General features: G+C 33.1%; 1 protein-coding gene across 3 annotated transcripts; it reads left to right on the forward strand.

Annotated features, from left to right (window-relative positions):
- Positions 1–6,547: 6,547 nt before the first annotated feature.
- Positions 6,548–14,084, forward strand: PGLCT (plastidic GLC translocator). Of its 3 annotated transcripts, none has more exons than XM_086240353.1 (14): positions 6,548–6,870; positions 7,149–7,410; positions 8,101–8,215; positions 8,451–8,518; positions 8,886–9,018; positions 9,106–9,205; positions 9,298–9,410; positions 10,034–10,127; positions 10,263–10,416; positions 10,500–10,646; positions 10,749–10,822; positions 12,152–12,240; positions 12,337–12,451; positions 13,041–14,084. In XM_086240353.1, the coding sequence occupies exons 2-14, from the start codon at positions 7,155–7,157 to the stop codon at positions 13,221–13,223; spliced, it is 1,641 nt and encodes a 546-aa protein (XP_086096479.1). In that variant the 5' UTR covers positions 6,548–6,870; positions 7,149–7,154; the 3' UTR covers positions 13,224–14,084. The 3 variants fall into 3 exon arrangements, with proteins under 3 accessions (XP_086096479.1, XP_086096478.1, XP_086096477.1); XM_086240352.1 differs by having other exon boundaries at positions 6,549–6,870; positions 7,146–7,410; positions 8,095–8,215; XM_086240351.1 differs by having other exon boundaries at positions 6,550–6,870; positions 8,095–8,215.
- Positions 14,085–14,526: the final 442 nt, after the last annotated feature.

A 14,526-nucleotide genomic window follows, 5' to 3' on the forward strand; every position in this document is an offset into this window, starting at 1 on the left:
ATCGCAAGAGTGAAAAAAAGAATTGAAGTTTTCAAAACTCCACCATTTAATGAAAGAAAATGTTGTTTGCCTCAACTATTTTTCCCAACTTACGTGTCATTAAATTACTTTACAGGGTTTATTTTTTCTTTTCTTTGATTTTTGTTATTTTGTTAGAGTCCAATATATGAATGTTATATAAGTTGGAAAAGAAAAATTGGGAGAAAACGTTGGAGCAAATAACATCTTCCTTTTATGAATTCTTTTTAAGTCAGTGACATTTTGAATACCACAATACTTTCATAGACTCCCTAGGCCACATTTGTTACAGCTGACTAATAAGTCGGACTGGCCTATTTTATTTTAACCCAAGTTGTACCAAACATTGTGCTATTTAAGGATCATACATGTTTATACTATGTGAAACCAGAGGCATATCTACAATGGAGCAAATGAGTTCAATTGACGCCATGAACTCTGATTTTTCCCTCTACATGTTAGAAACTTGACCCCATGAAATCTATTTGATTCTTAAGTTGGATCGGGCAATGGTGTTTGTAGAAATATCTCAAAGAGGCTGCTGATTTTCTAAGGAGGAGGCAATGGTGTCAATGGATCACAATGTCTGCTTCTTCAGGTTGTCATTTGGGTCTTCATTGGTTTATTATTTTTGTTTTTGTCAAAAACAACAGATACTCTAAGAGTATATCTAGCTTTTTTTTTTTTGTCCATCGAAGAGTATAGCTACTTATCTAGGTTTTTTTTTTTTTTTTAATAATGAGAATAGTAAATCTAGATTTTGTTTTATAGGAGTACATAAATATGTAGAAATATATATATATATATATACACACAGATTTACTATTGTTTAACTTGTTTTGACCCCTCCCAAAATTAATTTGGAGGTGGTCATGAAAGAAATATATTTGGATATATATATATTTATAGGCTCGTTTAGGTGTGAGATTTCATATTTAAACTTATTTGTGGAATTTCTCATGGAGCCTACTTCACATTATATTTTGATGATCGGAACCATCTATTTTTTTAGTCTCCATTGAAGGATCATGCTTGCAAAAAATTAGGTTAATCGGAAAACATTTAATTATTGATTAAATGATCACTATTTCAAGTGTTTATGGAAAATATTTTGTTCGTCTATTTATTTGATTAAAGTTTGATAGTTTAATGATTTCCGATTTGTTTAATTTTTTGCAAGGATGATATTTGAATATATACTTAAAAAATAGACGGTTCGGATCGTTGAAATATTATATAGAGTGAGTCCCATTAGAAATCCGACAAATATGAGATCCCACATTTAAAAGGGTTTATATATATATATATATAAAATAAGCATGAATGATGTGAGTGGAAACATTTTTTGGAGTTTAGTACTTATTTTGGCAAAACATGTGATATCTTTTGGGCAATTAAGTCATGAATTGATTCTTGACCCAACAACAAAACAATCTCTTGCCTAGCCATAAGCTCTCAATTAGCTTTGACATTTCTCTCGGCTGGCCGGCCAGTTGCCAAATATTGTCATGCTTATCAATCCAGGCTATCCAGCTAATTCACATTTCATTCTTATCTTTTAGACAGTTGTCCACCACTCAAGTAGCTTATTTACAGCTATCTACCTACTCCTAAAAGCAAGTCGATCATTCTCAACCACACACGTGACTATAAAACTTGGGAACAAAGTAAAAGGCTGATTATAAAAGGAAGCTACAAACAATTTCAAAGGCTCTCTCTCCAACACCCAAAACAACCCTAGAAAACTCACAAACAATGTGAATCTCCCAACAACTTTTGCTCTCAAATTCATCCCATAGGCTTTTTCATTCTCAAAGCTCTCTGTATTTCCGTTTTCATAGCTTTTAAGCTCCCTTTTTTGTTGCTATCAATTTCTTTATACATTTTCGTTAGGGCTGCCTTTTGGTTTGGTTTTTATTGAACCGACCGACTACCGACCGAATTTTTTTGGTTTGGTATACCGATTTTTACAATTTGAAAATCGAAAATCTGAAACCGAAAAAATCTAAAAAAATTTGGTTTGGTTTTGGTAAAAACTGAAAAAAAATTGGTAAACCGACCGATTACAGAAAAGTATTACTGAAAGAAACCGAATAGATTATTACAGAAAAAAATGAAATATATACCGAAAAAAACTGAAACAATTACTGAAATTTAGTTATATATACTTATATATTATTATGTTAGTGGTACAATAAATATTAAACTACTAATATCTTAAACAACTATAAGAAAATATAATTGTATAATGTTATCATATTAATATTATCAAAAATGTGAGTAAAGATATAGAGTTATTCTCTAATAAAGTAAATGTTATTATTTTTAGAAAAATAAGAATCTCATCTTTAGGTAAGTAATGTGTATATATAAATATATATATATCTACTCATATTTATCGGTATATATACATACTAAATTAATAGGATATGTACTAATACATATTATTAAACTAATTATATTAGGATATATTATTACTAATATTAATATTATTAAAATTAATACTAGTACTATACTAAACTACCAATACTACTCGTGCAAATATATATTCATCAAACATTATATTTTATGCATCATATTTGATTAAATTTTAATTTATATTGGTATATAATAATTAGTATTATTATAATTAAACCGAAAATATACTGAAGTAAATCGAAAATGAACCGAAGATATACCGAAGTAAATAAAAAATGAACTGAAAGTATCTGATACCAAAATTATCGAAATTGAACCGAAAACTGAAGTTTACAAAAAATTACCGAAATCGAAAAATACCAAAATCGAAAAATACCGAATTTTTTTGTTTTGGTTTGGTAAGCCCCAATACCAATCCGAACTGACCGATGGGCAGCCCTAATTTTCGTCAAGCTCCAAGATCTTTAATATTTATATTTTCTTTGTAGTCTTGCTGAGATCCAACCTCCACTTGTCTTTTAGTTTTCTTCAGTTTATAGTAGACTCTTTGTATTTATTAATTAGTTTTCATTGGTTGTTCATACCAAAGTCCTAGAATGCCTGGCCAAGAAATGAACCTAGATATATTTTTCTCGTTCATTTTATATCGCTCAATCGTTTTTAGAAGTTAGATTTTCGTTTGGCGCTTCACATTTATTTTAATTAACCCTTTTACACACTTTTCTATTCGGCTACTCAAAGCCGAATAGTGGCACGCCTACACTCTCACACCCCAAAGGTCGAAAACCTCGCCTACAGCGAGGAGTGTTGTGGCAGAGACATTTTATGCCATAACTACTATAAAACAAAATCTAGATTTACAAGAATGAATATATATTAATAAGCTTAGTTTTGTAAGCTTACAAAAAAATTAGACAAATATTAGATCATCCTTACTATATAGCATAAATTTGTAGAAATAAGCTTATTTAAGGGATCCCTCATTGGGTCCACTCCACATTGTGTTTTAATGATCGGAACCGTCTATTTTTTTTTGTCTCCATGGAAGGATCGTGCTTGCAAAAAATTAAGTTAATCGGAAACTATTTGACTGTTGATTAAATGATCACCATTTTCAAGTGTTTATCAAAAATATTTTGTTCATCTATTTATTTGATCAAAGTTTGATAGTTTAATGGTTTCCAATTTATCTAAATTTTTTCAAGAATGATCTTTGAATGTAGACTTAAAAAATAGATGGTTCGGATTGTTGAAATACTATATGGAGTGAGCCCCATGAGGGATCTCATAAATAAAATTATTTGAGGGATCCCTCAATGGAAGGTGTCTATATATATGAGTTAATTTCAATTCAATACCTTAAGTTTACCTAGTATTTCAATTTCATACCTCTTGTTTAAAATCTTACAATGTCATACCTCATCTTTTCAATTTGTTGCAATGTTATACTTCCGTCAATATAATCGTTAAGGGATCTGTTAAATGCTGACATGGCAATTATGTGGCACCACCACAATGTTGAATGGTTGCCAAGTGGTTTGACAAAATGCTACGTCATGCCACGTGGCATAAAAAATAATTAAAAATACAAAAATTTAAAAAGAAAATTTAAAAACTTAATAAAAACTACCTAAAATATATTCAAATTAAAATCATTTTTTAAAACTAAATAATTAACCAAAAAAAAATCTACCCACCCACCCAAATCGATCCCAAAAGAAAGAATTGGAGGAGTTGGAGACTGAGAGGGAGAGGAAGAAGGTACGTTAGGCGTCGTGTTATCAGCTGATCACAGTAACCGATGTTCACAGTAAATTTTATTCTTAAATTTAAGCTGTTACATTCTTGACTTATTCACACTAATGCCCTCTAAAAGATATAATTTTTCTCACTTTGCCCCCTTAAACTTAAATGGTATCACTTTGCCACCCGAACTTTCATCTTTGTTACAGATTGCCCGTTTTCATCTAATCTGTTAACTTTTCCGTTAAAAAAACTGATGTGGTGCCTACGTGTCCAATTTATCATGGGCAACACATCAACATTTTTAACAGAAGAGTTAACAAACTAGACGGAATCGAGCAATCTGTAACAAAAAATGAAAGTTCGGGTGGCAAAGTGATACGTTTTAAGTTTGAGGGGGCAAAGTGAAAAATATTGTATCTTTTAGGAGGAATTGGTGGGAATAAACCTACATTCTTATTGGGTTAGTTGTGACACTAGGTTAGATTGCTTACCTGGCATCATTGGTAAGTAATAGGAAAATTTCTCTCTGTTTTTTGGCAAAATATGGTTCTTATGGTTTGCCTCAATTTTTTATTTAGAGCAAATTACATTTTAGTACTTCAATTATACCTCGTTCTTCAACTTAGTACCTTAATTTTAAAATGTTGCATTATTATACTTCAGCTTCTATTTTGTGTCAATTTCATATCTCCGTTACATTTTTCATTAGAAATGTCGTTATTTATAGACGTGACAATAATGTGGCATATGCAGACCCCACTGCTAAGCATTAATGTGGCTTCTAAAAATAGCCACATGGATGAAAAATAATAAAAAACCAATAAAACATTTGAAAAGGAAATAAATTAATTAAAAATTCAAAAAAAATCTTTTAAAAAGTAATTAAAAATAAAATAAAATATTTTAAAAATTCATGTGGCTATTATTGGTGGGGTCTACGTATGCCTAGAGGTGAGGTCTGCGTATGTCACGTCAATAAATAACAGCATTTTTAACAGAAAATATAACAGAGGTATGAAATTGACACAAAATGAAATGAAAGTTAAGGTATGATAATGCAACTTTTTAAAACTGAGGTATTAAATTGAAAAATGAGGTATAGTTAGGATATTAAAATGTAATTTGCTCTTTTATTTATTAAATTTGCTTTATATATATATTTTTTTTTTTCAATAAAGGGCAAATTTATTAAAGAATGCTAAGAAGATACATGATTAGCAAGGAGGTTGGGCTCGAGCCAAGAAGGAACAATACCATCCCAATCTAAGAATGACTAATAGACATAACATAATGAGCAATTGTATGAGCCACGGTGTTGCAAAAACAAGACATATACCTGAAAGAAAAGTTATCAAAATGGAAAAATAAACTCTTAACAGGTGTCCGTTTAGAGCTAAACCATCATCATGTATTTGTAGACGATGACTGCCAAAGCATCCGACTGAAGCACATTAATGGACATGAATCCATCATCCAAACATGACTACAATTCAAAAAGAACTGCCAAAGTTTATGAATATTGTGGGGTGGAGATACCGACCGAAAGGGAAGGGCTCTACTCACCTCAATAACCCCATGATTATCATGAAGAAGAACTCAACACCTCTAACACCAGACATGGGAGCAAAAACACCATCAATTTTTAATTTTAAAACATTATCCAATGGTGGCTCCACTTAGATAGAACATTATATTTCCATCTTATTCTAGAAGTTTTAATTTTTTTAATATTACCATTGTGGTTTAAAATATTTTCAATTTTGTTAAAAAATTAATATTTTATCAAATATGTAAAATAAAGTGTGTGTGCAGGTCACGTGGAGAATAGAATCATAATCCACATGTGTGAAATTATCAATTGATGGACCTAAAAGGAGGATTCTACCTTCCATGTGATTCATACGTACTTTGAGAAAATTCTGATTTTTGAATAAGACTAAAAAATATTTTAAACCACGACAATAAAAAATATAAGAGTGAAGTGTGAAACAGTTGGTGGACAGCTCAGGTAGAAAGATCATAGAATTTGCCTCTCTCCACTCAAGTTTGAACCCCGCCCCATAAATCTTAAAAAAAAAAAAAAGTAGTGAAGTTTGACATTTATGATTTATCCTTATAAGTTTACCGACAGGAAGATTTGAAAATAGCACTACTCTACAAAAAAAAAAAAATTAAAATAAAAAAAGAGTTGTACAATGGAGAGAGGCCACACAATGAGTGACACAAGCAATGCCCGTGTCCCCACGTCACGTGCAACCTGCGAAATCTCCAACGCAACCAAATCTAATCCAGAATCCCGCGTAATTATCATAACGTCCAAAAATAAAAATTCAACCCATTTCCTTTTCTAACTATTACTCTCAAATAATTTACAAAAATGTAATTTCAAATTATTAATGGAATATCCTGTCAATCAAATGTGAGGGAAAAAATCGGAATTGGGAATATAGATTAATAGATTATAGAGTAAGTAGTAACGGGGTAGGATTCTCCACCCACTATGTAGTTGTTGTTGTGTTGGTGACAAACTGCTTTCTACGCAAACAGTGCCTCCTTTTTCAACTCATTTTCAGCGGACTTCCCAATACTCTCAGTCACTAAAAGCCGATTCCAAAGCAGAGCACAACAGAGTGGTCGATCGGCTTCTGGGTTTTGTTTGTGATACTCTCAAGTCTCAACTTCACTTTGGTAACTAATTTCTAGAGTTATAAAGTTTGTTTCACAAAATTCATATAATGGCATTGTTACAAGTCAATTTACCGATCTTATTTTTTTTTAAAGGATTTTATCCATGATCTGCTCTACTTGCTCTTTAATGCCATACTCTAATTTGACTATTTTCTGCATTGAATTAAGCTATATTTCATATCTGATTGGTTTTTTCCATGCTAGACTGCTTAATTTTAAATGGGTATTTATTATCTTTGACTTTTATTTTTTTTGTTAATGGGGGTATTGATCAGCAGGTAAATATGCAAGCGTCAACCTATGGTTTACCAAAAGGGAACTTAGGCTTTGGGGTCCAAAACCAAAGGAGGGTATTGGGTTTTGGTGAATTGAGAAATAGAACAAGTACATGGTCGAGAAATCTGTGCACAACAGATAGGAGCACTTGCTGTGGTGGATTGAGCCTCAGTTCTGCGGCCATGGGAGCCAAGCTTGCAAGGGGATTTGATGGGATTTCCATGTCCTCTTTGAAAGCCAGATCAGTCCAGGCTCAGGCTTCTGGTTAGTTGATCACTGTCTTAATCGCACTTGTTCATTTTTGCTTATTTGTTAGCTTTTGATAATATTTTGGTGAATTCTATTTTCTTCTTTTTTTCTTTTTAATCAAAATCTGCTAATTTGTATTGTTTTCTATTTTTTGATAGGAGTATTGTTGTCTATTTGTTATTAAGAGCTGCTTAGTTCTTTATCGAACTTTCTTGGTTTACTGATACGGCAGCCTCATTTTATTGTTTGTTTGATAACATGTCACTGTCTCTATAATGGTTTCCTCTTGGCTATTTTATGGCAAATTTGGCTCTTGGGTTTAATATATTTACTTGAAATTTATCTTACAAATTTTTTCTTTCATAAAACTCAGTTCTAAGTCCGAAGTTCTATTGCTTATGCTTGCTCCAAGAAAAATTCGTTTGCATAATCATTAAACTCCGACTGTATTTAACTGCATATACTGCGTCAATCTGGCTGCTTCATGGATGGTGTTGCATGGCCTTACATTTAGTTTTCAAAAAACAGATCCACTTGCACTTGCAGGTTAATAATTACTACCAGGAGGCTCTATAGTATTATCTCTGAAATGCATCAGTTTCTGTGGGATTTAATAACTGGATTCCAATACCTAACTGGAGCATTGTATTTTGGATTTTGATTTATTTGTGTTTCTTACCAATAATGTATTTTATTAAGATGCAGATGGGGATTTGGAGAATCTTGTTCCCCCCAAGCCTCAGGCAAAGTCTTCTGGAACAGTATTGCCATATGTTGGTGTTGCTTGTCTTGGAGCCATTTTGTTTGGTTATCATCTGGGGTACGGTTTAATTTGACTAAGAAAAGACATGATCTTCTATTTATTCTGGACTTCTTAATTCAATCTTAATTTGACTAAGAAAAGACATGCTAAATAAGAAATAATTTTTCAAATTGGTCACGGGATATGTGTGCAAGTCATGGCATCTTGCAAAGATTTCTCTTTCTACAATAGTTCAGTGTATAACTTAATTCTGTGCAAGGCTTACTCTGGTATCTGTCTCTATTTTCTGTAGGGTGGTAAATGGTGCTCTTGAGTACCTATCGAAGGATCTTGGTATTGCTGAAAATGCTGTATTACAAGGCAAGTCCACTTATTTGGATGATTAAATCTGTGAAAAATAGCTTAAATCATAGAAACAGTTTTCTTTTGTTTTCCTGTTTCTTTCTCTTCTTATATGGTTATGATTCATGTAGTGTGTCGTGAAGCAAATGTTCACCATTTGCCTATTTCTGGAGGCCTACATTGCCAAATTAAGGAGGGAATATATTGTCTAGCACTGTCATCATTTTATAACAAAATGCTGTATTTTAGGTTATTTCAATGGCTCCCTATATTTAGTTAAATATGACATATGTAATGTGCGCCTTAAATTTAAGATTGTTTTATTATGCTATTTTCTCTCAAGATTGTATAGTTCATTGATTCCACAATATAACATCTTTTGCAGGGTGGGTTGTTAGTGCGCTTCTAGCTGGTGCCACAGTTGGATCATTTACTGGTGGATCATTGGCTGACAAGTTTGGCCGAACTAGGACTTTTCAATTAGATGCGATTCCACTAGCAGTTGGAGCATTTTTATGGTCTCTCTTTTTCCATTGAGTATGAGGTTGTGATCTTTGATATACATGTTAGAAACCAATACTTAATAGTTTTCTTTAATATTTCAGTGCAACAGCCCAGAGTGTGCAGGCAATGATAGTTGGCCGATTACTTTCTGGCATTGGAATTGGCATCTCATCTGCTATCGTCCCACTTTATATATCTGAGGTACTATTTATGTTTATACATTGACATTCTGAATTTGTTGACATTTGACGTTTTGAATGCACTGTCAACCAACACTATTCTCTAATGGGCAGATCTCTCCAACTGAAATTCGTGGTGCGCTTGGATCTGTAAACCAGCTTTTTATATGTATTGGGATTCTTGGAGCATTGGTGGCTGGATTACCTTTAGCAGCAAATCCCTTATGGTATTTTATCCTCACCTTTTCTTTTCCTTGTGAATCATTTTGTGTGTGTGTGAGAGAGAGAAAATTTATAATGAATAAACATTACAAACAGTACTAATCCCCCTAAATAATACTAGCCCAGTCAGAAAAAGAAAATTGCATAGAAAGGAAATTTCTGAAAGTCTGAAGAAACCGAAGCCCATACTGATACCCAAAAATGAACTTTATCCCATAAAATATCCACATCCTATTTAATGTTAATAAAATTTGCTTCCTATTAAAAAAAAGGGAAATTAACCTCCTACCTAGATTGATCTAATCTAGTGAGCAATCTTAGTTACTTTACTCCAGTGAGCAAAATCGTGTATTGTAATATTTTCTATTCATCTCCAATGTAATGTTTTTATCATTCTCTAGGGATTATTCTTCCTGGAAGAGAATGTGCTTATGAAATTTTAGTAAATACTTGAATGAATTTTTCATTTGGTTTACTATTGATGAGAATTGAATAGATCAAACCATGTTTAAGAACTTTGATATTACTGTTCATATATGGAGAGACATAGTATACAAGTCTTTCCTAGCTTTGGTCTTTTTTAAATATGAACTTTTCTCTCATTTTATCTATATATTTATTTTATCAGGTGGAGGACAATGTTTGGTATTGCAGTAGTACCCTCTGTTCTATTGGCATTAGGAATGTCAGTTTCACCAGAAAGTCCTAGATGGCTCTTTCAGGTTTTCAAGACTGTTCAATCAAATATCAGCAAAGATTATATCTGCAATTTGTATTTCATTCTTTTCAGCTCTTCATAGGATATGATTGTTTCATAATCATTTTTAGTGGAAGTGCTAAGCTAAATCCTTTTGCAGCAAGGAAAGATTCCTGAAGCTGAAAAGGCCACAAAAACACTATTTGGAAAAGAAAGCATTACTGAGGTTATGCTTGGTTTAAGATCAGCAAGTCAAGGCTCTACTGAGCCTGAAGCAGGCTGGTTTGATCTGTTTAGTAGCCGCTACTCGAAAGGTTTACCTAATATGGAAATCATATTTTTCATGTTTGCAAAGTTATTTGTTCATTTCTCTCCGCTGACATATGTCTTTGTGCAGTTGTTAGTGTTGGTGCTGCACTTTTCTTGTTCCAACAGTTGGCTGGGATAAATGCTGTGGTATATTATTCTACTTCTGTCTTCCGCAGTGCTGGCATTACATCTGACGTTGCAGCCAGTGCTCTTGTTGGAGCAGCAAATGTCCTTGGTCAGTCTCTTGCTATCTTTCCCACAGAATTTTGGAAAATGTGTGTTTTTTTTTGTTTTTCTCATTTTGTGGATTCTAAAACCAGGAATGATCTCATTACAGGCACAACTGTTGCATCCTCATTGATGGACAAACAAGGAAGGAAAAGTCTTCTACTCACAAGCTTCGGTGGAATGGTATTATTATTTTCATTATATATCTATTTCTTTGTTTGAAGTAAATAAACACACAATCGCTCACATTAATTGAAAAAGTAAAATACTTCATTTGGATTTGATGCAAGTTTGAATCTCATCCATTGGATTTTTAGCCAATGTTTGGCAACCAAGGATTTTCATGGTCTTCGACGGCCATGTGATCAAGACTATATACTTATACACATACATATATAGAGCTCGCTTCTTAGACGTCATCTCTCTTTGCGGGATCCCGCACAGTTCGAACAGTGTGCCTTGCTATTTGAATGTCAGCAATTTTATTTTATTTTTGAAAAATCCCATTAAGGGCTTTGGTTTTATGGTTTACCACTTTACCATTGCGCCATACACTAAAGCTATTTTACACCCTAAGGTAACTAACCATGTTGTAACATGGAATCCAAAGTGTAAGAAATATAAAGAAAACTGGTATATTGTTAGACCCAACGAGATCCCATCTAAGAAGCTTTGTGTGCACATGTGTATGTCTCTATATATGTGTGTGTTAATTTTCCCTTCCCAGACAATGAATTTGGATCATTGATTAGGTTGACTCTTGACTAAACGTGATGTTCAGATTCACAGCCTGGAAACAAAACATTGTAATGTTGTGAGGCTTTCTAGCAAAAGAACATTACCTATATATATATATATATTTATATATGTGGGGTAATCTTCTCTGGAAAGATTGGTTGGGATATTTATTTCCAGACTGTGAATCTGGACCATACATTCAAACAATCATTCACCTATTAGTGGTCCATATCAGTAAGAAATTATTTATAAATGTGTGTAATGTAAAATATTGTACTGATATTCATTGTAATCAAATATGTAGTATCAAGTACATAGCTTGCATTTTTGGCATCTTCCACTGGAAATTATCTTGTATTTCACATTGTGAAGAATAGATTTTCCTATTAATAAGTAGTGTCCAGATATATGATTTTATTTTGTTCACACTTCTGTTGTAAAAAGATACATCACATTATACTTGAAAAACTCATCACATTACTTACACTACCTGCATAGATAAATTACTTTGTCACAGGTCATGAGGCTTGAAAATTTCATTTTCTTGAAAAAACTCATGTTAAAGTGTCACTTTGTTTGTTCTTTATGTCCTGTACATTGACGTTATATGGCTTCTTGCGAGGGATTTTGTGATAGAAACTGTTCATTGTCCATATGTTGAAAATAGCTTTGGCTGTGTTGATGCTTTAACTGAAATTATGGGAAAATGATTTTCTGTTTTGTTTCTCTCTTTATCATATTTACCAATAACTTTCTCTCTCTTGGTTTGGTAAGGCTGCTTCAATGTTGCTACTCTCTCTGTCCTTTACTTGGAAGGTCCTGGCTCCATATTCTGGCACCCTTGCCGTTGTTGGGACTGTTCTGTAAGTTAGATATTTCCTTGATAAAACAGAACCACACTTCTTCCCCTTTTAAAGGCTAATTTCCTATCTAAAAATGGTTTTCATTTTGTTTAACAGCTACGTATTGTCCTTTTCACTTGGTGCTGGCCCTGTGCCTGCTCTTCTTCTTCCAGAGATATTTGCTTCAAGAATCAGAGCAAAAGCAGTTGCTTTGTCATTGGGCATGCACTGGGTAAGTGATTATAGAAAAGGCTTATATTTTTATTTTATTTATTTTTTTGTTTTGGTTTAACCACTGTCGGTAATAAGTAATACCTGACCCAACCAATCAATATGTCAGAAGGATTAAAGTCTTCCAGTAATTACTTTAGCATGCCTCTTATTTCTATTTTTTTTTTTTTTTTAAGATGGAGGAAAGAAGACAAATTTGTTAGATAATTAATTGATTAAAATAAAAAGAACTTGACTGCAAAAGAGATAATCATTTTTCTTAGGCCAATGGTTTTGTATTATTGTCTACACCTGCATTTGGATATGCATATATTCACATCTATCTCTATGTACATATACAGGTAGGTGTATATACATATCTGGTATGCCTGTTTAACCATGTAACCCTATTACTTTGTTTTTTGTCTTGAATAAAAATGAATGAAGCGAAGGATTTTATGCTTACATGATTTTGTTTTTACTTTGCTCTCCAAAGAAAAGATGTGTTTTTACTTTGATGATGTTATGTTGACTATGCCTATATTGTAATCCTCCATCTATTGACCTCCCTTATCTCATTTATGAACTGAATGTTTATTCTGTTTTATCAGATTTCAAACTTCTTCGTAGGCCTCTATTTCTTGAGCTTTGTAACCAAGTTTGGGATCAGCTCAGTGTATCTGGGATTTGCTGGCGTCTGTCTTCTTGCTGTCTTGTACATAGCGGGTAATGTTGTTGAAACGAAAGGGCGATCATTGGAGGAAATAGAGGGTGCTCTGAATGCTGCAACTTGATTATGATATGATTCAAAAAGTGAATGCAGAAATCCCACAGCAGCTTTGAATTTTGGCCTTAGCATAGGCATCACCACTCCTTGTCATGGGATGCTGCCTAGTTCACCGCTCGTGTTCTTGTGTTTGGAGCTTGAACCTTGATTGTAACCGGATAAAATGGTGTCTATAGGGAATTTCCATAGCTGTTGCACACTACTCCTTCAGGTCATAAGGGCTATGTGGATTATATATGCTAGAATCTACAATGAATTTTGGCACTTTGGTGGTGGGTGGAATTAAAGTCAAGGATTTCTTTCAGTCTAGCCTATTCATCCCACCTCTTTTACGAAATTTCTGTGTGTTGAGCGTGACTCTTTTTATACAGGTGTTGCCATAGATCATAATCTTTGGATTTGATCTTTTTCTCAAAGTTTCCCTTGATCATAATCTTCTTGATGTGCAAGTCAAAAACTCTTGATCGCGATCCAACGGACAAAATATGTGTGCCGAAACTGTAAAAGATTGCCTAAAAACAATACGACCCCGCAGAGGAGGTCTGAGAAGTCAATACATCCCATGTATCTTTAAGAATGGATACTTCGGTACTCAGGTTAAATGGTCAGCAAAAGAACATGTCTCTTTGGGTGTTTGGTTAGTAAGAGAATGCACCATTTTCTTTCTATTATATTGGTTAAGGATCAATCAAAGTATTGGTAGACAGAAATTAAGAGGGGGATTTTGGACCTGTGACTAGATTTGCTGCGTTATTAAATCGTTGGAATGATCTGTTGTCATAATTGACTATTATTAGCTCTGGGCCAGTGAATAAATAAACTCAAGCATATGTAGCATATATATAGTAAATTATTTTTTTTCCAAATTTGTTGAAATGATCATAGGACTTTAGGGGGGAGATAGAGCCCCAGTCTTTGTGAATAGAGAGATCTCTGTCATGAGAGAGGAGGTAGAAATTGTTTTTTTTTTTTTTTTTTTGGCCACTTAGGACTTAGGAGGTAGAAATTGTTAGATTTGTGAGAAAGAGTGATAAAAAGGAAACAGTAGCTTAGATGGGTAAAAAGGTGGAGAATTATTTAATGTCTCCTTGAGAAATATAATGAAAGAGAAGATTTTGGATCCCAATTCCTAGAAAAATTATTGGGTGTAGATAGGATACAGGGCTAGGTAAGCTACTCTCTCAATTCTGAAACCAAAAATTTATGCTAGCTGATGTAGCGAATTGAGAGTCATTAAATTATTTTAATGGATCAGATATTACAAAATGTAGAGAAATAAGACATTTTACAACTGCAGCCAATTATAAAAA

This window comes from Dryas octopetala, chromosome 4, assembly GCF_963921425.1.
Source record: "Dryas octopetala chromosome 4, drDryOcto1.1, whole genome shotgun sequence".
NCBI lineage: Eukaryota > Viridiplantae > Streptophyta > Magnoliopsida > Rosales > Rosaceae > Dryas > Dryas octopetala.

Coding starts and splice junctions, on each gene's coding strand:
- PGLCT (XM_086240352.1), top strand. CDS start 7,155: ATGCAAGCGTCAACCTATGGTTTACCAAAAGGGAACTTAGGCTTTGGG. Junction 8,519..8,885: donor TGAAAATGCTGTATTACAAG/GCAAGTCCACTT, acceptor CATCTTTTGCAG/GGTGGGTTGTTAGTGCGCTT. Junction 10,128..10,262: donor GTCCTAGATGGCTCTTTCAG/GTTTTCAAGACT, acceptor ATCCTTTTGCAG/CAAGGAAAGATTCCTGAAGC.